Consider the following 26153-nt stretch of genomic DNA (forward strand, 5'->3'; position numbering starts at 1 on the left):
GGGACTGGGTCATCTTCTTTTCACATCCATTTGCTTCATTCCCACCAAATGCTTGTTCTTATCAATTAAATGCTTCTTCTTTCTTGGGCTTGGGTTCGCGGACAAAGATCTATGGAGGCGTATGCTTCTACTGCTCAAACTGGCAGCTTCAGGTGGCAACAAATTGGTGTAACATTTTATATTGTTTCAGTTGATCAGTTACTGGAATTGAAAAGGCCTCAAAGATTGGGTCGGTCTGGATGTTCGGATTCACAGGCAGTACTTATAAAATTCAAATTTAAGGAGGAATACATTTTTGTTAAAAAGAGATGAACAGGTACATTTTGATAGTTTATTTATCAAAATGAGAAATTTTAAAGAAAAATTCAACACGTCAAAAATGTAAACAAAATTCTTTCACAAAAAAACAGCATGTAATGCTTGAAATTATGTCTAAAAATGTACAAGGAAAATACAGGATACAAATGAATTTCCTTGTGATAAGGTGACCTGTATTAAGCATGGTCACTTGTTGCCGCGGTGCATTTGCGGCACTCGCTCGCACAAGAAAGCCCACTAAATTTTAAGAGTTTGAGAGCCTGGGTTCTCGAGTAGCCTGGATTTATGGACTTTTACTGTAGTTGTATTTGTAATTAACCTTCTAAGATAATAAGCATGTCTCTGTGCTCTCCTGTCCAAGCTGGTGACACTTGATTCATTCATGACAACTTTCAACCTTGCTTAGAGGAAGGGGTTTTGAGATTTTTCTTTTTTATTGTTGTTTAATCTTATTTTATTGTTACAATTGTGCTCTGTGCACTGCATTTCCTTATTAGGAGAATATTGTGTTTTCTTAATTTTGTAGCACATTGTATCAATAAAAATATTTTAAAAAGAAAAGGATGTCTCAACTTGAATATTGAGGGAAAACATGATTTATAGCAGGATTGGATGATGTTTTCTTCTTCACATGTTTAACATACATAATGCACAATATTGTCAATCTTTCACCTTCCCTTCAGCTTTCCCAGGCACCCTGGAGTTGTTTGGACATGTCTCCTGCTGTTTCAAATTCCTACACCCTCATGCAGTGCATTTACTTTGGCAGAGGACAAACTTGGAGCTGTTCACTGAATGCAGAGCAAAACCTATGCCTTCTGTACTGTGCGAGATAGTCCTTCAATACTTCTGAACTGTTAAGTGACCAGAAAAACAGAAATTATTTTGTATAGGTCTTGCTGCAAACAGGGAGATGTTACTGTGGTGCGCTGTTAGCCAGAATCACACACACACAAAGATAAAGACTGTACAACAGGCTTTAATCCACAAAGACTTCCACAGAGCCAGCTGGCTGTGACTGCAGCAACTCTGAGTGAGGCCTCGGGAGGCCAGCGCAGGCTTATATCCGGGAGGGTGATTGACACCCGACCAGGTGGGGCTTGATCCATTCAGGGCGACTGATTGACAGCCGGCCAGGTGTTGCCCTGTCCCCTTACACTCCTGCAGGTACAGAGGTTGCCTCCTGCAGTAGGCCGGTGGTGTACCACCACAGTTACCGATAACAATACTGACAGCAGCCTGAAATGAGCTTGTTCATATGCAAATCTTTTAATGGGATTCACAGGGTTTGTATTTTATTGACCATAGGAGCAGAAATAGGCTACTCAGCCCATCAACTCTGCCTCATCATTAAATCATGAGTTGATCCATTTTCCCACTCAGCCGCTCTGCCCAATCTTCTCCCCATAACCTTTGATGCCCTGGCTAATCAAGAACCTATCAATCTCTGCCTTAAATCCACCCAATGACCTAGCCTCCACAATCACCTGTGGCAGCCAATTCTCCAGATTTATACCCTCTGGCTGAGGAAATTCTTCTGCACCTCTGTTCTATCGGACACCCTTCCATCTTCAATCTAAACTCTCCCAGCCTGGAAATCACCTTTATACATCTACTCTGTCCACACCTTTCAACATTCAAAATATTTCAATGAATTCCCCCCTCATTCCCCTAAATTCCGATGAATACAACCCGAGCTGTCAAATGCTCCTCATACGATAACCCTTTCATTCCAAGAATCAACCTTGTGAACCTCCTCTGAACCCTCTCCAACATCAGCACCCTTTCTTAAATGAGGAGGCCAAAAGTGCTCACAATATTCCAAGGGAGGTCTCACCAGTGGCTTATAAAGCCTCAACATCACATCCCTGCTCTTACTGTATATTATCCATCTATAATGAAAGCTAGCATTGCATTTGCCTTCTCACCACTGACTCAACATGCAAATTTACCTTCAGGCTATCCTGCATCCGGGGATTTTTAATTTTCTCCCCATTTAAAAAATAGCCAACCCATTTATTTATTACTACCAAAGTGCATGCCCATACACTTTCTGACATTGTATTTCATTTGCCACTTCCCTGCCAATCTTCCTAATCTGTCAAAGTCCCTCTGCAGCCTCCCTGTTTCTTCAGCACTACCATTTCTTTCTCCTACCTTCCTATCATCTGCAAAGCAGGTCACAAAGCCATTCATTCTATATTCCAAATTAATAATATTCAACTTAAAAAGATGTGGCCCTGACACCAACCCCTATGGAACATCACTAGCAACTGGCAACCAATCAGAATAAAATCCCTGTATCCTGTCTCTCTGCTTCCTGCCAATCAGCCAATGCTCCATCCATCCTCATGTTTCCTGTTATACCATGGAATCGTACCTTGTTAAGTAGCCTCATGTGCAGCACCTCATCAAATGCCTTCTGAATATCCAAATACACAACATCCACTACATCTCCCTTTATTCAGTCTGCTTATCCCTTCTTCAAAGAGTTCTAATAGATTTGCCAAGCAAGATTTTCCCTTAAGGAAACCATGCTGGCTTTGGCCTATCTTGTGATTTACTTCCAAGTTCTCCATAACCTCATCCTTTACAATCGACTCCAGCATCTTCCCAACCACTGATGTCAGGCTAACCGATCTATCATTTCCTTTCTGCTGTCTTCGTCCCTTCATCAATAGTAGGGTGACATTTGCAAATTTCCAGTCTTCCAGGACCATACGAAAATCTGTGGGTTCCTGACAGATCATTACGAAAGGCTCCACAATCTCTACTGTGACTTCTTTCAGAACCCGAGAGTACAATCTATCTGGGTCCGGGTTTAGACCATTCGACTTTCTGAGCACCTTCTCCCTTGCTAGAGTAACAACACTCATTTCCCATCCCTGATGCTCGTCCCCATTTGGCTCACTGCTAATATCTTTTATAGTGAAGATTGATGTAAACTACTCATTCATTTCCTCTGCCATCTCCTTGATTATTATTATTTCTCAAGCGTCATTTTCTAGTGGTCCTATATCTATTTTTACCTCTCTTTTGCTCTTTAGATACTCGAAGAAACTTTTTGTATCTTCTGATGCTATTTGCTAGCCTGCTTTCTCATTCACCTGCTTTTTCTTCCTTTTGGGTATTTTAGTCCCCTTCTGCAAATTTTTAAAAACTTCTCAGTCCTGCATCTTCCCTCTAATTTTTGCATCCTTGTCTGCCCCCTCTTTTGCTTTGATGTTAGCTTTGACATCTCTTGTCAGCCGCAGTTGTGACATTTTTCCATTGGAATATTTCTTCTTTTTTTGATCTGTATTTATCCTGCACCTTCCTCATTTCTTGCAGAAACTCCATCCATTGCTGCTCTGCTGTCTTCCCTGCTAGTGCCCCTTTCCAATCTACTTTGGCTAGCTCCCCTCTAATTCCTTTTACTCCACTGAAAGACCAACACATCTGACGTTAGTTTCACCTTGTTAAATCTCAAATTGAATTCAGTCATATTGGTCCACAATGGTTGATTTACTCTAAGCTGTCGAATCAACTCTGGTGCATTACAGAACATCCATACCATTATAGCTAATCCCCTAATACATGTGAACATAATAAATAACTCTGATAAAACGAATCTAAATCTACCAAAGTATGGCCTTACTGCAGTGCCAATTTCCTCCCTTCAATAACACGAGAGATATGAAACTTTGGATTAAATGATCTCTTTTGAAATTATGTATCTCCATGTTTCCAAGTATTTCTGACAATTATATGGGTAAAATAAGAATGATTACATTTCAGCACCCGACTGTCAGCTGGGAAAGACCTGCTGATGGGGTGGCACGGTTAACGTAGTGGTTAGTGCAACGCTATTACAGCGCCAGTGACCGGAGTTCGAATCCAGCGCCCTCTGTAAGGAGTTTGTACATTCTCCCTGTGTCTCCAGTTTCCTCCCAAACTTGGAAGTAAATGGCAAGATAGGCCAAAGCCAGCATGGTTTCCTTAAGGGAAAATCTTGCTTGGCAAATCTATTAGAACTCTTTGAAGAAGGGATAAGCAGACTGAATAAAGGGAGATGTAGTGGATGTTGTGTATTTGGATATTCAGAAGGCATTTAATGAGGTGCTGCACATGAGGCTACTTAACAAGGTACGAGCCCATGGTATAACAGGAAACATATGAGGATAGATGGAGCATTGGCTGATTGGCAGGAAGCAGAGAGACAGGATACAGGGATTTTATTCTGATTGGTTGCCAGTTGCTAGGTTGCAGGTTAATTTGGGCTGCATGGGCTCTCGGGCCAGAAGGTCCTGTTACCGTGCTGTATGTCTAAAACAAGTGTGTCAAGATACACGTCAAAACTGGCTCCCAATGATATCAGGTGATTCGAACAATTAGAATAGAGCTCTACAGATTAAGAAGAGTGCTCAGTGGGCAGCCACTGATGGCTTAATTGATTATGATTTGAAGTCAGTCAGAGGGTGTAGCATTATGGAGCCCTGGAGGCAATCATTGTCATGTTTCAATGAATCTCCACTGAAATGCAGCCATGTGACTTTGAACAACCACTGTTGCTATTGCAGCAGGAGGGAAAATTGGGGAAAAACTTTTGTTTTTGAATCCACGGCGATGAGTTCTTTTTGAATCAGCTTTGGCAGGCAGCATAGGAACAGTTTTTTTTTTAGACAACTCCTGTTACCCACTTCGCTGTTGCTAGGCGTACAATGCATTTACACAGACTTAAGCAATTCCTTGACAATAGTGCCCGGAGCACTTTCAGGGTCCTGAGTTGGCAGCAATATGTTAGAAACAGCAAAAGCTTGAGATGTCTTTGTAATTTCAGTGGTGCACTGGCGATGCACATCAGCACAGACCAAGTGTCGGACAATGCCATCTGCTCAGTGTGACAATGTGCAATGAGCGGGGAATGCTGAAGACTAAATACTTTATTAACATGAGAAGGGCCTTTCTTCCTGCAGACTAACTTCCATCAGTCAAAAACTGAACAGTACCATGTTTACCCATGTAAAAGCCGATACCATGTAAAAATTGGACCCCCCCCTATTTTTTGCCCCAAGACCTGGTATTTTTCCATACATACCATGTTAAAATCGACCCTATTCTCTCATTTGGCCCCAACCACCTGACGCCGCGACCTCAGACTCTTGCCTGGGTCCCGGTCCCCCTTAGGCCAGAGCTCCTAATGCCTCGACCGCAAACTCTTGCCTGGGCTCCATCCATCTGCCCATTGGTGTTCCCGATGCCTCAACCACAGACTTTTACCTGGTCCCAGCCGCCCGCCAATCGAATTCCCGCTGCCTCCAATGAAGCAGATGCTTTCCACAGTCAAAAGTAATATCCATGTAAGAGTCAACCCCCTACATTTAACGCTAAAAATGGTCTACAAAATGTCACTTTAAAACAGGTATATACGTTATTTCTTCACTGCAAGCCTAGGCCATGGTTCTCACTGAACCAATGGGATTTGCTTGGCTTTCCATCCTTGTTTCCATCATTAGGCACTTTCAAGCAGGGAAAGCACCAGTCTGTAAAGGCAGAGGTTCTTCGCCCTTACGCCTAAAGACGTACCTTCCTGAATGTGCTGTGGCCAGCTCTGAAGCATTGATTCCAACCCACAACAGTTCCAGCTGTGGGGGGGGATTAAGGGTAGGGAAGACAGCCATTGCTCTGCCGTGTATTTATGACGGGTGGCGCTACGGCACCAGTAACCCCACCTCCATCGGCTCCAGAGGGCGCTACGAGGTGCCTCTGGATATGAATGTGATGTTGGAACAGTCTTTTAGGGCAGCTGTCTGAAAGATAAGACTTAAGTTTTCGATCCACTCTTGTAGTCGGCCTTGGGGCGAAGGCCTGACATGAAATGACCTAGTGCTAGTAGTGTATGGACAGCATCGTCTGCAAAGAGTAATTCACGGACAAGTTGCTCTTGTGTCTTGGTGTGAGCTTGCAGGCACCTCAGATTGAAGAGACTGCCATCTTTGCAGACGATGCCGCTTTAGTTGCCCATTCAGAGCCAGCTCTCCAGCGCATGACGTCCTGTTTTGCGGAAACTGCCAAAATGTTTGACCTGGAAGTCAGCCTGAAGAAAACTGAGGTCTTCCATCAGCCATCTCTCCACCATGACTACCAGCCCCCCCACATCTCCATCGGGCACACAGAACTCAAAACGGTCAACCAGTTTACCTCCCTCAGCTGCACCATTTCATCTGATGCAAGGATCGACAAAGAGATAGACCACAGATTCGCCAAGGCAAATAGCGCCTTTGGAAGACTACACAAAAGAGTCTGGAAAAACAACCACCTGAAGAAACACACAAAGATCAGCATGTGCAGAGCCGTTGTCATACCCACGCTCCTGTTCGGCTCCGAATCATGGGTCCTCTACTGGCATCACCTACGGCTCCTAGAACGCTTCCATCAGCGCTGTCTCCGCTCCATCCTCAACATTCATTGGAATGACTTCATCACCAACATCGAAGTACTTGAGCTGGCAGAGTCCGCAAGCATCGAATTCACGCTGCTGAAGACCTAACTGTGCTGGGTGGGTCACGTCTCCAGAATGGGGGACCATCGCCTTCCCAAGACGTGTTATATGGCGAGCTCTCAACTGGCCACCGAGACAAAGGTGCACTAAAGAAATCTCTTGGTGCCTGCCTCATTGACCATCGCCAGTGGGCTGATCTCGCCTCCAACCGTGCATCTTGGTGCCTCACAGTTCGGCGGGCAGCAACCTCCTTTGAAGAAGACTGCAGAGCCCACCTCACTGACAAAAGACAAAGGAAGAAAAACCCAACACCCAACCCCAACCCACCAATTTTCCCCTGCAACCGTGCCTGCCTGTCCCGCGTCGACTTGTCAATCACCAACGAGCCTGCAGCAGACGTGGACATACCCCTCCATAAATCTTCGTCCGCGAAGCCAAGCCAAAGAAGAAAGAAGAAAGAGTAGTGTACATAATGTTAAATAAACAAAATGGTACATTTGACCAAATTATAGTCGCATTGAAGTATCTCCACAGATGAAGCAGTTGGGGTTTTGAGTGTGAGTCACTGGTGAGTCACGACTGCAATCATCATCCAACCAAAATAACATTTAAAAAAAACATCATTTTGAATAAATTACTCACAATTGCTTAACAGTATTAAGTGGGCATTTAAAAGTTTTTTTTTAGAAAAAATTAATTCTAAATTTTAGTGGGCAGTCAGCAACCAGAAATTGGTCACGCTTTGATCATTCAGTTTGCAGGTTTCCTATTGACTCATTGTGTGTCACTTCATTCATTAAGGGTGAAGCTTTCAGTCTTTTTTCTGCACACAAAAACACTTTTGTTCACTGAAGGGTTTTCCCTTCAAATCTCTCCCTTTCTTCCAGCTGGGAATAGCTCCCAATGCTCCTCACCCCCCTTCCCCTCACCCCCCTTCCCCCCCCCCACCAACCCCTCCTCCCCAACACACACTTGTATCACCTTGATGAAGGGCTCAAGCCCGAAACATTGGTGATGTAGCTTTACCTTTGCTATATAAAGGAGGAAAAACCCAACACCCAACCCCAACCAACCAATTTTCCCCTGCAACTGCTGCAACCGTGTCTGCCTGTCCCGCATCGGACTTGTCAGCCACAACCGAGCCTGCAGCTGACGTGGACTTTTACCCCCTCCATAAATCTTCGTCCGCGAAGCCAAGCCAAAGAAGATAAAGGCACTCTTTGATGCTGAGTTTCTCCAGCATTTGTGTATTTTTTCACTTAACCACAGTGTTTTACTCCTTGTATCGTGGGGAATAGGATACAAAATGGATTTAGATATTTGGCCTTCGCAATACATTTTTTGATCCTGTGCCAAAACAGGTGCTCGCAGTCAATGTTCCCTCTAATTTTTAGTAGTCAGTGTGCACAAAAATCTTACATTGTGAAATTTTTTTTTCATGTGGCTAAAGTATGTGTGGACTGAATGCTTGTGCAAATGTAATCTTGAAATTGTTTCAGGATAATTTTGGCACAGCCAATCTCCCATGGCTGATAAAACTGTACTGGTGTGTTTTACTATAATACCAGTATAATTAACTACTCGTTTAACCGGCTAACTAGTTAACAGAAGCAGTTAGCTAAGAGATTATTTTCAATAAGTATAATTATTAATTACTACATTATTTTAGGTTACTGTAAGGTAAAACATCATGAAAACCACTTTAAGTGTTCCCTATGCCATCGGTGCTCTGTGATTAGTAAGGGACTGCTTAAGGTGGTATGTGAGTGAAAAGGGAAGGTTTTGTGGAGCACACAATAATCACATCAACATGATGGAGTGATTAAACAGCTTTAATTACCAAAATCCTGAGCATTACTAATGCACTATTTGGCCAGGTTCCAGGTACAGTCTGGGCACACCCGCCTTTATTGGGAAACCCAAGGAAGAGCTAAGGGAGGGATTAGGGAAGGTCAGGTAGGTTCGGACTGGTAAGTCCATTCATCTATACAAATGCCTTTCATCTCAGGTTGAGAAACACTTCTCTAAACCCAATTGTTACTGACATATTTTGCTTGAGAAAAATGGTCATTGGCCCATTTCCTTTGGAGTTCTGAAACCTTGCACATAATGAGTCAATTAAGTACGATTAAAACAGTGGTTTTCAAACTTTTTCTTTCCACCCATATACCACCTTAAGCAATCCCTTACTAATCACAGAGCACCTACGGCATAGGGAATTCTTAAAGTTGTATGTGAGTGGAAAGAAAAAGGCTGAGAACCATTAGCTTAGAAGGAACAGTGCTCACAGTAATCCTGGAGCAGTTGCCAGTTTGAATCCAGGATGCTATGGGGATTGGGAGGAGGTGGTGGAATAATGATATTCATGATGGTTTCTGGGTGTGATTCCTGGAGCTCACTAGGCAGAATCAAAATCAGAATTTATTGTCTTGAACATGTCATGAAATTCATTGTTTTGCAGCAGCGTCACAGATGCAAACATTTAGAGAAACCACATTACAAAATAAATACAAATAATGCATGATAAAGAAAAAGACAAAAAATAGGCAGTGTCTATGGTTCATTGTTCATACAGGAATCTCATGGCAGTGGAGAAGAACCTGTCCTTGTGCCACTGAGTGCTCTTCTTCAGGCTCCTGTACCTTTTCCCCAATGGTAGCAGAGTGAAGAGGACACAGGCTGGGTCCTTGAGGATAGAAGCTGCATCCTTACGACACCACCTCTTGTAGACGTCCTCGATGGAGTGAAGTCTGGTGCCTGTGATGTCACAGGCTGAGTTAACAACTCTCTGGAATTTATTCTTGTCCTGAGCATAGGTACCTCCATACCAGGCAGTGATGCAACCAGCCAGAATGCTCTCCACGGCACACCTGTAGAAGTTTTCGAGAGTCTTCAGTGATATACCGAATCACCTCAAGTGTGTCAATCATTCCTGTAGCAGGTCCAAGTCTGAACATTTCTGCTAATTAAATAAGGGATTTTGTCTGTATCCTCTCTGTCCATTTATAGAAGTCCTAACTAACTCTACTACATGTTTCTCACCATTATTTATCTATGGTCCTGGGAAAAGGGAAAACAGAAAATGTAAGTTTGGGTCTCACTACACTTGTATAAGGGTGCTCCAGGCAGCCACAATCATTTAGGAGGGTGGAGTAGACATCATGTGAGACTCTTTAAGACATTTGGCCTAAGTAGATTATGGCTCCCATCCACACAGAAATGTCCTCAGGCTCAACACAACTTTATCTCTTTAGAAACCATTGTCAACTATTCTGCATCTAAAGCACACCTCACAAAACTTGTTTTGTGCCCTGTATTAGGAATTGCTGCTGTTTTGCATCCCACAGAATTGTACCTGTCTGAAATGCGCGCAAAAGCAATGAAGTTATTTTTGAAGGTTTGCTTATTTAGTTTATTTAGTTTCCATATTCCAGCAGAATAACGAGGTCTCCAATGGCAGAGAGATTTTTACAGCTGAAATGGGATGCCAAATCCAAAACTTTGATCGCATTTGCTACTTAGATTTAGACCTGTCGGAGTCACTAGGCACTTTCAAGATGCCATGTAAAATGGGGTTAACCAGGCAATTTTCCCGGTTAGCACCCCACTCACAAGGCAGCTTGAAAGGATCCGACTCATTCAGCATGCTCTTAAATCAACCTCAGAGGCAGTTAGGGAACCCAGTTAAATTTACCTAGATCTCGTCCACCGGCGACTTGAAAACAAAAATGGCAAACCCAATTATTCCGGTGACGTCACACTTGCGTACGTGCACCACTGGGCAGGACATTGGTGCCAAGTTCAAATGTAAAGGAGGAACTCAGCAGTACAGGTCAGGAATGGGGATATTATAATTTGGTTTAAACATGCTTCCTAGGAAGAGTAAGTTTAAAATCTTTTACTTCATTTCATCCAGTGAGCGTGTGATGCATCACTCACCATGTCATCACGGGGGCGAGATCTCCCTTAAATTGCTAGGTTGGCGATTTAATAGGGCAATCCCCCTGAAGGTTAAAAGATCCTGGGAAAACCTTTGACCCATTAACTGCACCTGGGCCTCAGGTGGGCTACCCAGGTGCAGCAGTTTAAAAGATCCCATTGACACCATCTCTCTGTTCTGTGGAGCAGTTAGTTCTAGTTTTATTTTACCAGAAGATTTGGGCTTAAAGATCTGATGTAAAACCAGAATGCTCAGCAGGTCAAGCTGCATCTGCCTGACCTATTGAGTTTTTCCAGCATTTGCACTTTATATCTCACATTTCCAGCTTGTTTTATTTTAAATTTGATTCTCATTGTTCTGGATTTTTCATATCTTCAACCGTTGGGATCATTCAGGTCTGAAAACGTTGTATACACTTGTGCTGAGTACCAAAGCAGAGTTTTAATCTGCAGGGCCTGATTTGAGTGAACATGGAAGGATTCGTGTTGAGATGACAGAACCAGGCTCCAACTCACTATTTTCATTAGGCTTTGTGCATCCAACCCTTTAGGAGAGAGACGGTTTTCTTTTTTTTAAATATTTTTATTGAGTTTAATAAAGAACATACACAAACAAAAGGTGCAATTCAATAAGATAGTATGGAGAGTTACATAAACTAAATAAGATATTCCGTCTATCATATCCAATTTCATATTCTAAATAGTATATACCTTTTTTTAGAAAAAAGCTCTAACAATAGATGGTTTTCTACAACATGAGGAGAATTTTAAAAATCGTATTCAGATTTCAGATTTATTGTCAGAATACATACATGACATCACATATAGCCCTGAGATTCTTTTTCCTGCAGGCGAGGCAGAATTACATTTTGGTAGTGCAAAAAAAAAACTGTACACAGTGTATTCTGTAAACAAATAGATAAATGTAAACAAAATGACTGTGCAATACAGAGAGGAAAAAAAATTAATAAAGTGCAAAAGGAAGAGTCCCTGATTGAGTTTGTTGTTGAGGAGTCTGATGGTGGAGTGGTAGCAGCTGTTCCTGAACCTGGTGGTGCGAGTCTCGTGGCACCTACACCTCTTTCCTGATGGTAGCAGCGAGAACAGAGCGTGTGCTGGGTAGTGTGGATCCTTGATGATTGCTGCTGCTCTCCCACGGCAACTTTCCCCATAGATGTTCCCGATAGTGGGCAGGATTTTGCCTGTGATGTCCTCTACCTTTTGCAAGGCTTTACGCTCAGGTATATTGGTGTAGGATGGTCGAAGGGGGCATGGGGTCAGTAGGCCAATGGGCCTGTTTCCTTGCTGTGTGCCTATGTGACTCAATTTCAAAGATGCCCACTACTACCTTCCCTCCCAATTATTATCATATACCTTTAAAGAGAATGGACCATGACAATGTACTGAAGTCACAAACCAATGTTGCAACTCTGCACAGTACATGGAGGGAAAGATGCTGAGCAAAAGTACTGTGAATGAAACTGATCCCACAAATAGGTAAGAGACCTAATTACCTACTTTAACACCAACTAGCACTAGCCTATTTCCCTCAGCGGACTGCAGCTTACTCACTGCACTGGTCGGTCCAGAAACCCAGGGAAAGCTGTGAAGCTAAAGTTAAAATTGTAGAATAGGTGCTGATATCTCTAGAATCTCAGTAATTCACAACCGCAGAAGGGGCTAGAGGCTAACCACTAGAGGTGTGTATGAAGGAGAAGGATTTGCCAGAAGATATTGGCACAGGTACAGGGCAAACCACAAGTTGCCTCTTCAAATTTGATAGACAAGATTAGAGGGGTTTCCTTTTGTTACGCAGAGAGGAAGCTATGGAAGAATATAATCAAGCAATGGATAGAGTTCTCAATATTAAATGAACCAAGGACTATGGTTTAAGGTCACCAAAGTGGTCAATATCGACCCCCAGGGGTCAATGGGACCATCCAGGGGGGTCAATAAATGCCAGGGGATTGGGGGAGGAGAGGTTTAAAATAGCGCCTCCACACCACCCCCAAATGGAGGACAAATTAATGTTCAGCTCAAGGTGGCACCAGATGGAGGTCAGAGGGCTCAAAAGCCAGACTGTTCAGACTAAAACAAACATCTAGCCACTGTACCAACTTCCTCTCATTCCCCACTGTCCAGCCTGCACCCAACCCCATCCAGCACCCAACCCCATCCAGCACCCCCACCCAGTGCCAGGATTCCATGACTAGGGCTTGATGAGGGGGTCCACAGTCTAAAAACTTTGGGGACCCCTGGTTTAAGTGCAGAAAAATGACTGATGCAAAGGAAGAATTGGCATCTTATTGAATGGTAAAGTCGGTCCAAGATGCTGATGGGCCCACATTTGGTTCTAATGGTTGGCAGCTGGACCTATTCCTAGCTTCAAGACACCCAACAGTTCACTTCCCCCATAAATTGGAATTTTAATTTAAACATACAGCATGGTAACAGACCCTTCCAGCCCAAGAATCTGTGCCGCCCGAAAACACCAATTAACCTACAATCCCTGTTTGTCTCAAAGGGTGGGAGGAATCCAGAGCACCCGGAGGATACTCATGCACACACAGGGAGAACGTAAAAACTCCTTACAGACAGCTCCGGATTGGAATCCGGGTACCAGACGCTCTAATAGCATTGCGCCAACCGTGCCACCCACGAGGACCAGTTCCTTGTGAATACAAAGCAAAACCCGTTGCTCTGCCTCAATGCAAAATGACAGAGATGCTATGCATTCATGTCATGGCCAACAGCCATTTGATGTGTAGCAGTCATAATCCACATATTTATCATCGAGTCCTCAATCAACAAGGCAGATTTAGATGTAACGTCCATGCGATTTTCCTTGCCTCAAACCACATGGTCTGCCCAGTGCATGGACATCTCTAACCTCTTCCTGTTCCCACCATCATGCTCAGATGTTGCATACATCGACTCACACAGCTCTTGTGCATGGCATTCCATGAAAGCCAGAGCTAATTGCTGAAAGCGCATCAATGTTCCTGGGAACAAATTCTGACATTTGAACCTCAGCAGTCTGTGAATTGGGTGATTCCACTTTGCTTCCCTGCAAGGTGTCTCAGTCTCTGAGACCCCCTTCTACTCTCAGGCTTTGCCTGAGTCACAGCAAAGTGCTATTTAGTAGGGCTTTGTCTCCTTTCACATGTTCTGCAAGTAATCAGAACATTTTTGAAGTGATTCTGATAGATGTGTTGATCGTCAATCAATTTTCTGTTCTTATGAGACTTGGAGCCAAGATCCAGGCTGGAAATGATTAAAACGTTGTATAGTCAGGTGTGTTATATTGTTCTACATTCATAAGGTCCTCACAACACTGAGGGGGTAATTTTGACAATTAGTAATTGATAAAGTGGGTGATCATGAATTGATTGTTCAGCCTCCAGCTAATTTGATTTACACATACATAAAGAGATACAGCACGGTAACAGGCCTTTTCGGACCATGTGTCCATGTCACCCAATTACACCCTACCTTTTATGTTTAATTACATTGACCACCGCCAGTGGGCTGATATCGCCTCCAACTGTGCATCTTGGCGCCTCACAGTTCGGCAGGCAGCAACCTCCTTTGAAGAAGACTGCAGAGCCCACCTCATTGACAAAAGACAAAGGAGGAAAAACCCAACACCCAACCCCAACCAACCAATTTTCCCTTGCAACCGCTGCAACCGCGCCTGCCTGTCCCGCATCGGACTTGTCAGTCACCAACAAGCCTGCAGCAGACGTGGACATACCCCTCCATAAATCTTCGTCCGCGAAACCAAGCCAAAGAAGAAAGAAGACATAACATGCTCTGAAAAGTGGGAGGAAACCAGAGCACTTGGAGGAAACCCATGCAGATAAGGGGAGAATGTACAAACTCCTTACAGACCCTGGTCCCAGTCGCATTGAGCTAACTGCTACGCTCCCTTATTTGGGTCGTGATGATGTCTTAGAGATTTTTTCTGTCAGAAAAGGACCCCTTTTCCACTATGGGGTGAACAACTGACCTGCTCAGATTGAGATTGGGAGAGAGAAACAAGAGAGTGAGACCAGAGTGGGCATGGCACTTATGCCATCTCACAACCACCCTCCTCCTTCTCCTTCATCTCCAGGTTTATGAAAGCTTAAAATAAAAAAAAAATATCAACTGGCCTTTAACTCTGGACCAAAAATAAATAGTTCAGATGCTGGTTACAAGTCAATTATATCAATATTGTAATACTTTGAGAAACTTTATGAAAGATACTGTATCAGTGTTTTTTGCTTCACAGATCAAGGTACATACAGACTGCTTCATGGAATAGCAGTCGTCTTTGAAGTTAGGAAGCAAAATCACACTCTGCCTGGAGAAAATGGTGTGGAATACACAGCACCAGATGGAATAGTGCAATACCCTTGAAGGTTATCGTGATCCAGAGTAAAATACCGTACATTTCTTTGAGTTCCATTGCTTGTCGGGAAGCTCACTACTCACTAGTGCAGGAACCAAAATTCACCAGGTACAAACTTTGTAACTAACTACTTAGACAAGTATCAGTTTTTATTTTCTCACAGGACAACCATATACCAGAAGCCCTTCTCAAGAAAACTGGTAAACACGTTTTTTTTTGGCCTCAACCTCAAATACAAGCTCACACATACAACTTAACTATTTTACCCATGAAGGTTAGGAATACGGTTATTCTGAGCTTTCCCACATCCCACACTCCTTCAAAGCCCTGCAACAATCTTTGAGCATACTTTGAGCATGTCAAACTTTACACTCGATGGAAGAAATGTGCTGATACAGTGGTACATTTCGCTAACAGCTGCTTAACATATTCAACTAGCAGGGGTGGCCAACCTTTTAATTTTTAATTTAGACATACAGCACAGTAACAGGGCATTTCAGCCCACGAGTACGACCTGGAGTGGGGGGTGGGGGGGGGGGGCCAAGTTAATTGGGCGGCACGTACTCATGGGCCGAAATGGCCTGTTACTGTGCTGTATGTCTAAATTAAAAATTAAAAGGTTGGCCACCAGGTAGTAGAGGAAAATAAGAATATATCAACCTGATGTTTTGGAATTCAAAGTGGATAGGAAGTAGATATGACGAACTATGGGTCAAGATCACATGCTGGTAACATGACTAATAAAATGAGTGTGTGAACCAAATTTACAACTCCATTAAATTGTCAGCTCTCTTAGCAATGTAATAGATCCATCTAGCCAATTTATTTGCTTCAGACATTAATCCTCAGAATGACAATAACCAAATATCCCACAAATACTCATTGTATTATGGACACACATTTCAGCCCATGGACACCTGAATGGGTACCAAGCACCTCTTTACATTAATCCCATCTTATTCTCCCCATATTCCCTTCAACTCCCTCCCTCCAGATTTTCCCCATCACTTGCACAGTCGGGGCATTTAAACTCTCAACCCACATGCCTTTGTGATGTGAGAGGAAATCAGGGCACGTAGAGGACACCCTGTAGTCAAGAAGATCAGGAAAACATCAAGTTAGCCAGTGCCATTACATCAGATGTGGGGGGGAATCAACACAGCTGCAATGGTCAATCAGATACCTGATCATCATTCAGGTGAGCACATCTGCACTTTTAATGGAAGGAGCTGGTGGGATGAGGAAAGGTGGGGGATGGCTGAACCCCTCTCCAAGTTTCTCCTCAGTGCTCATCTTTGTGATTTACAGGTTATGGATGACGAATCAGGGTGCTTGCTCCCATGGGCCATGTGATTGAGTGCTATCATATTAAGAGCATGATGGCACATGTCACAAGTATGATGTTTCTTTTATTGTAATAAAGAAACAGGTTTTTTCAAACAACTATACTTTATTAGCTATAGAACTCATTCACGACCATGTGGAGGCATCCATCTTGAATCCAACTGAAGCTGCAACAAAACTAGTCTCCAACTCCCTCTAATGGTCAGGAGGATTACTAGCACTCTGTCACTACAACATGTTTGTACATTTGGCCAGACATCAAACAAATGCTTGCTTAACCATGCAAATATTACAAATCGGCCACCTATACACACAAAGCCTTACAAGAGTTGCACAGCAGAAGTCTGAAATCTGGGCTGCTCAGGGATCGGGTCGGTCCAGATTTTCAGGATTCTCGGGCTGTACTTTTAAAATTCAAATTTAAGGAGGAATAAAGAGGTGAACAGGTACATTTTGATAGTTCATCCATTAGCAAATACAGTGTGCTTCATTTATCGAAACGAGCAGTTTTAAAGAAAAGTGCCACGGTGCATCTGTGGCGCTTGCGCGTGCACGCACACACACAAAAGCCCACTAAATTTAAAAGGTTTGAGGGGTTTTGATAAGTTCAGATTCTCGGGTGGCATGCGGATGTTTGGATTTCTACTGTACCTATAAAAGTCTTTCCACCAGGATTCTGAAGAAAAATAGGAGGAACCATATGTGCAATGTTTTTTTTTCGTGTTTTCATGTGCATGTAATTTACTGCCCCGTTATTCAATAATTATTTATTATTCAATTGCTCCAACTCAGTATTTGCATAAAATCTTTAATAACAAGTGATAATTATGACAGTGGTCAATGAACAATGGAGGTAGATGTTGAAGGAGGCAAGTGGCATATTTGTCTTCATTAGAGAGGGCATTGAGGACAAGAGTTACAGCTGCACTTGGAATATTGTGTGCAGTTCTGGTCGCTATACTAGAGGGGGGAATGAGATTAAGCTAGAGAGGGTTTGAATCATAATGAGAGATTGATTGGCTGGGATGGTTTTCCTGCAGTGAAGAAGGCTGTGGGGTAACTTGAAAGACATTTATATAATAATGGTCATAGATAAGATGAAAGGTGACAGGCCTTTCCCTCAGGTAGGGGAGGCTAAAACTAGAGGGCATTTATATTTACATTTTAAATGGATCTGAGGGTTAGTTTTTTCACCAAGAGGGTTGAGTGTATCCCTCTCTAGTTACCAGAGGAAGTGGTAGAGGCAGGAACAGCTATAACATGTAAAAGACACTTGGACAGGTACAGGGATAGGAAAGATTTAGAGAGACGAGGGATGTGGGCCAAATGGGATAAGCTTTGTAAAGTACCTTAGTTGGCACGAACAAGCTGGGAGAAGGACCTGTTTCAGTGATGTACAGAAAAATCCCTGATGTCCGGCACCAATGGGGATTGGTAGATGCCGGATAAGTGAATTTTCTGGTTGCTTGAAGTTGTGTGTTGGGTGATTAGTGGGCGAGGTGTGCCAATTTTATTACATTTATTTTCCACGATTTTTTTTGCCGGTTGCTTGAAGTTGTGTGTTGGGTGATTAGTGGGCGAGGTGTGCCAATTTTATTACATTTATTTTCCACGATTTTTTTTGCCGGTTGCTTGAGGTTGCCGGTTGTTTGAATTCCGTATAACAGGGACTTTACTGTATATCTCAATGCCTCTGCGATTTGCTGATTCATTCACTCCGTAGCCTGTGGAAATCCTAACTGAGGCTTGATAAAGTGAACTATTTAGTCAGAATTGAATGACATTATGCAGTTCAGCAAGTCAAATATTAGCATGACTTACTCATGGAATATGCTGAGTAATAAATTCAGAAGGTCCCTTAAGAAGGACCTGGGATTCTCTAATTACTTCAAAAAATGTCCATTTGTTTGATGAAACTCCTTTCTCACATCATCACATTGCCTTTCACCCTTACCCTGCTTGGCTCCCAATTCTTCCCCCTTCCCCTTTCACACACCTTTTGCACCATCGCAAATACGTTTCGCTGCTGAAAGTTATCTCCTTACTTGTCTCAGTGAAATTTCTTTAAGTTTCTACAAACTTTCTTCCTGTGTGCAATTAATGGTGCAAAACTTCACTGCCAGGGAAAATGACTAGCATGTTGCCAGCTGACTAGGTTCTCTTATATTCTTAATCATTTGCACTGAGCAGATCTGATCATAGCTGGATAGTACATCCCCCATGCCACATTCATTCCATTATTTCAAACCTTTTTTTTCGTAAATGCAATATGCTGGGACTGATTAGGTTCTTCAGTCCTCATTGTTAATCCATGAAAGTACTGGGAAAATGTGTGCTTGGCTTGTGCTCAGTTTATTCATAAAGACTGGCATCACATGTGGTTACATTGCGAATATTATTCTTCTATATGGCCAGGTGGGGCAATAGAGGTATGAGATAATAAAGAAAGAAGCATTTGGAGTTATATACGGCAGCCTGAGTTAAGGTAATCCCTAATGGCTTGCCAGCCATTGAAGTACAGTCAAAGGCACACTCACACACAAGGGTAGTGTGATGACGTTTATATACACAAGGGCAGTGTGATGTTCACACTCACACACACAAGGGTATGGGATGTTCACACACAATTGACAATAGGTTTATGTTCACACTCACACACAAGTGTGTTCCATTCAATGTGCCACTTTCAGAGAATATTTCCTGAGGTTCTACCCCCAGATAGAAATTCTGAGGCTGGGGTCGAGGCAGCCATTCATTCACTGCCTGACTACGTTTCAACTTTGAACCTGTAGGATTCTGTGGTATAAGGGAAAATGAGACCCAGAGGGCAGAGCTTAAAAGTAAATTTATTTTTGGGAATATTTCTGTTGGTGAGGTTATACATTGGTCTTTATTGGATATCTAAAGGATATCCAGGAGCTACACAGGTACATTAATGTACAGAATGATAGAAATGTTTTGATGTTGGCATCTGTCTGTGTCATTTTTAGAGAGTTATTAAAAGCAGCCAACATATTAAAGGGCTCATCCCACCCCAGCCACTCTTTCTTCTCCCTCTCATGTCAGGAAGAAGAATCAAAAGGGTAAGATCACACACCACCAGATTCAAGAACAATTTCGTCCCCACCGCTATCAGACTTCTGAATGAATCTTGCACTAGTAACATTAATGTTGCTCTTCCTCTCATTGTCATGCCACTTCCTGCACTGTGTTTTATTCTGATGTACTTATGTAGGGGTAGACGAGCTGGATAGCACAAGAAACAACCCCTTTCACTGTCCCTTGGTACCTGTGACAATAAACATGACTGGAGCTGCCACTCTAACGTGTGCTTTTCGCGCACACACGTTGAAGTACTTTAGAGCGTTTCTGCCTCTCCAATCCCCTGAGGCAGTGGATTCTATCCACCGCCAAAATATGAGGAAAAGATGTTTCCTTCTGCCAATCAGTTTCATTATATACCCCCTGGCCTTTGACCGCCACAACCTGAAGTTGACATACCAACCACTTACTGGCTAACTCCTTGCTACCTCCTCACATCCAGTTAACTTCTCAGATATCTTTTTCTTCTTGATGACAAGAATGGCCATTTAGAGTCATCGAGCTGAGACTAGTGTTATGAATATACGTTCCCAATGCCAAGGAGATGGCAGAGCTTCTTAAAGGCCAGCTCAACCATTTCTGCTTCTCCTACTGAGTTTTGCTAGCAGCTTGTGTTCAGGCCAGAGCGCTGTTTGAAAGCCTGTTGAAAGAGCCCCTGACATATTAGTCTGTGTTTCTGCAGAGATGTCTTCTCTTGGTTGCAAGGCTTGTTGCAATGAATGCTGCTGCTTTTTGTGTCTATAGAGGAGGTCCATCGCCTTCCCAAGATCGTGTTCTATGGCGAGCTCTCCACTGGCCACCGTGACAGAGGAGCACCAAAGAAGAGGTACAAGGACTGCCTAAAGAAATCTCTTGGTGCCTGCCACATTGACCACCACCAGTGGGCTGATCTCGCCTCAAACCGTGCATCTTGGCGCCTCACAGTTCGGCGGGCAGCAACCTCCTTTGAAGAAGACACAGAAACAGGAATGGTCTATGCAGCCAAGGTTGAAGGCAACTTTACCTTCTCTCCAGAACATCTTATTGATTTAACCCATTTGGACTGATGGCATTGGCCACGTTCCCATGGCATGTCTTTCTTTGAAGAAGACCGCAGAGCCCACCTGACTGACAAAAGACAAAGGAGGAAAAACCCAACACCCAACCCCAACCCACCAATTTTCCCTTGCAACCGCTGCAACCGTGTCTGCCTGTCCCGCATCAGACTTGTCAGCCACAAACGAGCCTGCAGCTGACGTGGACATTTACCCCTCCATAAATCTTCGTCCGTGAAGCCAAGCCAAAGAACAGTTCCTCTTCATTAAGAGGCAGATGTATATCTTGGTTAGAACAATGCAATGGAGGTATTGCCACTTGCTTTCCTCTTGAATGTGATAATCTTAAGGGTATTTATTAAAAGTAAACTCCATGCTTATATTTTCTGCAATTCCAATCCATCTGGTGATGTTATTCCTCTCCAATATGTATGATAACCTTGCAAACTCTCCATGATTCATCAGTCGTAGCTTCCAGGGCTCCCCTCCATTGCGACCCAGCTCTCCTGCCCTGATTTCTGATTTTTGTTCCATGGCAAAGCACTCTGCTGCTTTGTTCTGTTGAAGCTATTTAAATATAATGTGATGCGTTTAAGTGTGATTGAGCTGGAAAAACATGCTCATCAAGAAAGGCTCATATTCTGTGTGAGTAAAAGCATCACTGCCCTGCCCTTTGTGTACCTTCACTCTCAGTCTTCAAAGGAATAAAATTCTGAGATGTCTGGAATAGTACATCTTGATTTTTGAAACAGGCCAATTCTGATCACTGAAAATATTATTGTCTCTGCACAGCAAAGCATCCGAGTGCTTGTCTTCTACCATTTGCACTAAATCAACACGTTCACAAGGTAATTGAATGAATTAAACAAACACAGATGCTCCATAGTTTGCGTTCTTCAGGGCTTTGTAACAACATCTGGACTGAGGCTCCACAGGTACAGGCATTGCCAAGTCTGGGAGATTATACTGCCAGGAAATGAGTCATCTTTTCCAAATACTGGAAGGCATTTTGTATGAAGAATAAGAAATTCATACCACCTCTCTGTAGGCGTGTGAGCATAAAGGCAGTCTTAGGGCCCTTACAGAGCAGCTTCAGTTTGAACAGCCTCAGAGTTATTGCACTTGATTTTGTCCTCTGTAGTTTATACTGTTTATGGTGACAATGTAGTAAAGGTGAGAGCAGATTTCTGTGATGAGAGGTGAGGGCCATATCATATTGAAGGTCAATGTTTATGGTGAGAGATCTGTTTATGGTATTTTTGGTGAGAGGTGGTGGTTGCAGTAAGTGGTATGTTTGTATTGAGGAGCTGTGTTTATGGTCTAGGGTAATGTTTATACTGAGCAGCAGTGTTAAATGTGCTAGGTGGGAGGTGATCATGAGGAGTTCCGTGTTTGCAGGTGCCGGCGTGTTTATGATGAAAGACTGTGTTCCTCATGAGGAGGTGCAGGAGAGCTGAACATTTGAAGTCATCTGTGCCATGTATGATGTAATTGAGCTGTGGAATGATCAAGTCTTGGTCAGGAAATTCTATATTTAAACGGTGGATGGGCTACCTGAACTATACTAGTTCAGGACATCCTTTGACCTATATTTTCTGATCTGGGTACACAAAATTTAAGGACTGAATCTGGAGTTTGTTGGTAAGTTGACAGTGGCTGTTATGAATATTAATTCAGTTCATTAATTAACAGCCACTGTCAACTCACCAACAAACTCCAATTAATTTAATAATCAGGTCGGAGTTGGTCCTCTGCAGGGTCTCTATCCATAATCCCTACCCCCACCCCCTCCCCTCCACCATAGACACTACTCGAGTTTCTCCAGCAGTTGCATTTTTGCTCCACATTGCAGTATCTGCAGACTTGTATTTCCAATTGACATAATCCTTCCTTAGAATGATTGAAGACTGAAGCGGGGAAGGCAACCGGCCACCATCATGTCAGCCTTCAATAGGAGCTCTATCGAGAGCATCCTGGCCAGCTGCATCACAGTGTGCTCGGGTTGCTGTAGAGAAATGGATTGGAAGTTAATTCACAGCACCATAAGAATGGCAGGGAGGATCAATGCAATATACTGGGATTGTTGCCTGAAGAGGGGGCATCTGAATTCTCTGTATGTCTGGTTGTGTGTCCGCATGTTTTGCACTGAGGTCCAGAGAACAGTTTCATCAGGTTGTACTTGTACAATTGTGGACGACAATAAACTTGAACTTCTCCCAGTGGACGGAACAGAATGTCACCATAATAGCAGGTGATCAGATAATATGGGCTAAGAATCAAGAGGCCTTACAGTATTGTAAACAAAGAACAATTAATTAAAGGTGCAGGAGAAGAGTCCAAACTTCCAATTTATATGGTTTGTATTCATCAGTCTCTTTAATTAGTTGCCGTCAGGATCTACTGTATAAACTCAGAGGAAACAGACAAGGAACTCCTGATGTTAACCCTTTGAATTCCATGTCCCTATTTTCAGGGACTACCAACAAGTGTATATACTCCGTGCCCCTGTTTTCCAGGACTGGTTTTATACCCAACCACCAGCTGGTTCATACTGGTGTTCATACTGTAGTTTAACCATGACACCAGTCTGGAGTATATACTGTATTATGAAAGGTTAAAAATAGCCAGAGTCCAAAGGGTTAAAATGGATACTCAGTTTTGCAACAAGACATCCTTTGATCGTTCTGCAATGTTCTATTCCATTGCAATAGAATTGCTGCTAAGGAGTCTTTATTGAACCAGCTAAGAGCCATGAAGAATTAGCACACAAAGCTTGGAGTTGATTTCCGACAGCATTCCATAACAGGTTGCTGAGATTGGAACAATGGAGTAAGAGAGGTGATTTCAAAGTTAACTAATGATTTTTCACACTTCTAACACCCTCAGCTGTTGTTTCTTTCCTTTAAAGTGAAAGGCCAATGCTTCAGCCTCCAGTTATGAACAAACTACTCGTTTTTTTTTTCGGGGAGAAGAACTGAAATCTGCAGTGAGGGATCTTCCTTTACCTGTCACGAAGAATCCAAATAGATAGATGAGCTTCACTCTTCCCATTCAGGTGACAGCACAGGACACAATGAGCAGAACGGGTTTTACTAAAGGAAGGAATGTTTCCTTTAGCTTCTAGAAACGGTAAATGATGTTGTTAGAGGATTTCATTATGAGTGTTAAGTGCACTCTTGATATAATTTGATTTATTTAAGCAATATTTATGGCAATATTGTCTACCTCTGGTTGCCGCTGAACCACCTTCTTAAACCATCTCCATGATGAATGTGCAGCTAAATTAGGAATGACTCAGAGACAATGAGGAAATGACAACTTATCTAAGTGTTACCTGCAATCAATGTTCTCCTGGGTAGCCAAATCCTTGGCTGCAGCAGGTGCTGCCAAAGAAGACAGTGAGCTGGGTATTATGTGGCACATAGTGCAGTAGAGATGAGAGTGGCTGTACCTGGACGCTCATGAATGCAGCGGCAATCAAATAAACCATTGTGCTGCTGCGTGTTGGAACTGTATTGGTTCAGGCAAGTGGAGGATAAAAGAGTTCCATCATACTCCTTACTTTTACCTTATGGATGGGGAGAAAAGATGGGGAGCCAGGTCCTTGTGACAGAATACTCAGTCTCTTGCCCACTCAAACAGATACAGTAAAATCCCCATTATCAATTCAAGCATCCAGTGGCCTCAAGCAACTGGCAAAAAAAATTGCAGAAAATAAATAGGTAAAAAATACAAAAGTTTAAAACTGATGCCCCCTAGCACTTAGTTTGCCATTCACGCAACACACAATCTCAAGCAATCGGAAAATTCACTTATCCAGCATCTACAAATTCTCATAGGTGCTGGATACCAGGAGTTTAACGGTACAATGTTGATAAGCTAGCCTCAAAAAATCTAACAGAAATTCATCAGTGAATTAACGATTTCTCAGACTAAAGTGTTCAAGACTAACAGTCTGATAACCAATATTGTTGGTTTACGATACAACTTTTAGGAAGAAATTACTGGGAGTTGGTACAGTATATTCAGCATTACTCAACACCAGGTTAGGTGCTAATTATAAACCTATAGCACAATGGAGTCATTCTAAACCCACAGATTTTGTTTCAGAGAGACTTCCTTTTCAGCTTTTCTTTACTAAAATGTATGGTCTTACACTGTTGAAAGAAGAATAAATGGGAGCTCATTATTCAGAACCAATTCATAATATCCATAACTTGTTTGGAAGCCAGTTCAGTTATAATACCCATCCTTTCACAGAATAAAAAGCAAGATGTTCTGACCTTAATTTCTGGATCAGCTTTGCCCCAAATAAACATGAAGCCTTTATTATCTGACGAGGAATCAAGATGGAAAACCATGGCATCACCTCTTCACCCAGTTGCCTTGAAGTGGTTCTTTCCTGAAATTCAACGACTTTCTCGCCCTGAGATTGACCCAGTGACAATGTCCGCCTTGGGTCCATTCATCTTTAAAATTGGCAAAGGTACAGGTTTCTAGATATAGTGTCAGAGCAGAGAATGGATAATAAAAGGTGAAAATTAGGTCATACTGTACTAAAATGAGCAAAAAGTGGGTCGTCAGCACAATATAACATTCTGATGAAAACCTAATGAGATTTACACGGTGAGATGACATCAGGCAATGTCAAATGTCATCTCCCAATTGAGGCAAGTGGCTCTGATTATGAACATTCTTGTTAAACCACAAATTTTCTTTATTTTATTTTGCCACACAATAATCAAGTCTTGTTTTCTGAAACAGACCAAAGCATGCACTTATCCAAAGCCAGTAGGCTTCATTATTTTAATTTGTTTATGTTACTTTCCTTTTATTTTTGCAACCACAGTTGCAAGGTTTCTTTTCTGGGGGTGGGCGGGCACAATAATGGCCCATGTTCAGCTGAGTGCAGCCAATCAGGCGTGGTGTGTTGGGGAGGGTTCTGCGCATCCCCATGCATTTTTCCTGATCAATGAAGAGAGAGTTGGCCTTTACAGCAATGTCATATTCTAAGACAGACTTAGTTTGCACCAACAGTTGCAAAGCATTTTGAGATTCCTGGAGCCGTTGTTTCAGTGTCTGTATAGTTGCATCGATGGTGTACACTTCACAGACCAACCTGGACAGTAAAAGAAACAACAATATAAACTGTGCACAATACAATCACAGTGAACCTGTTATCCAGAATTCAAGCAACTGGCAAAAAAAAATAGTTTAATAAATACATTTTAAAAATTAAAATAAAATAAATAAGAATAAAAGTGCACATAAAAGTTTAAAATTGTAAAGGTAAACGTTCTCTGAAGTAACACATAAACCTTTGGTGAAGATGGAAGCAAATATTCAGCCAGTGGAGAGCCTTGGTTGTGTTTCGCTCGTAGCAGCTGTTTGAATAAAGTTGTGTGAAACAGCAATGATGTCACCCAGAATGAAGAGCTGGTTTTTTTTTAATTTTTTTATTTTTTACACTATGAACCATACTGACCAAAATATACACAGACATTTTTCTCTTGAATATATAGTTTCATTTTCTCCCCTTTTC

General features: G+C 42.6%; 2 protein-coding genes across 6 annotated transcripts in view; both read right to left on the minus strand.

Moving 5' to 3' along the window:
* The window catches only part of emp2 (epithelial membrane protein 2), a 73042-nt gene extending 48059 nt beyond the window's left edge, over positions 1-24983 (minus strand). Inside the window, exon 1 of the mRNA XM_069906945.1 lies at positions 24895-24983. The gene's annotated coding sequence lies outside the window, so the exon portion shown is untranslated. The remainder of the gene's footprint in view (positions 1-24894) is intronic.
* LOC138747576 (tektin-3-like) overlaps positions 24924-26153 on the minus strand; it is a 63362-nt gene continuing 62132 nt past the window's right edge. For 4 of the 5 annotated variants that reach the window (XM_069906923.1, XM_069906922.1, XM_069906925.1 and 1 more), the window contains one exon: positions 25305-25730. In XM_069906923.1, the coding sequence (XP_069763024.1) occupies positions 25427-25730 (304 nt within the window). In that variant the 3' untranslated portion in view covers positions 25305-25426. Of the gene's footprint in view, positions 25108-25304; positions 25731-26153 lie in introns of those variants that run through there. The other variant, XM_069906926.1, reaches the window with a different exon arrangement.

The sequence above is a fragment of the Narcine bancroftii genome, chromosome 12 (assembly GCF_036971445.1).
Source record: "Narcine bancroftii isolate sNarBan1 chromosome 12, sNarBan1.hap1, whole genome shotgun sequence".
Classification (NCBI taxonomy): Eukaryota; Metazoa; Chordata; class Chondrichthyes; order Torpediniformes; family Narcinidae; genus Narcine; species Narcine bancroftii.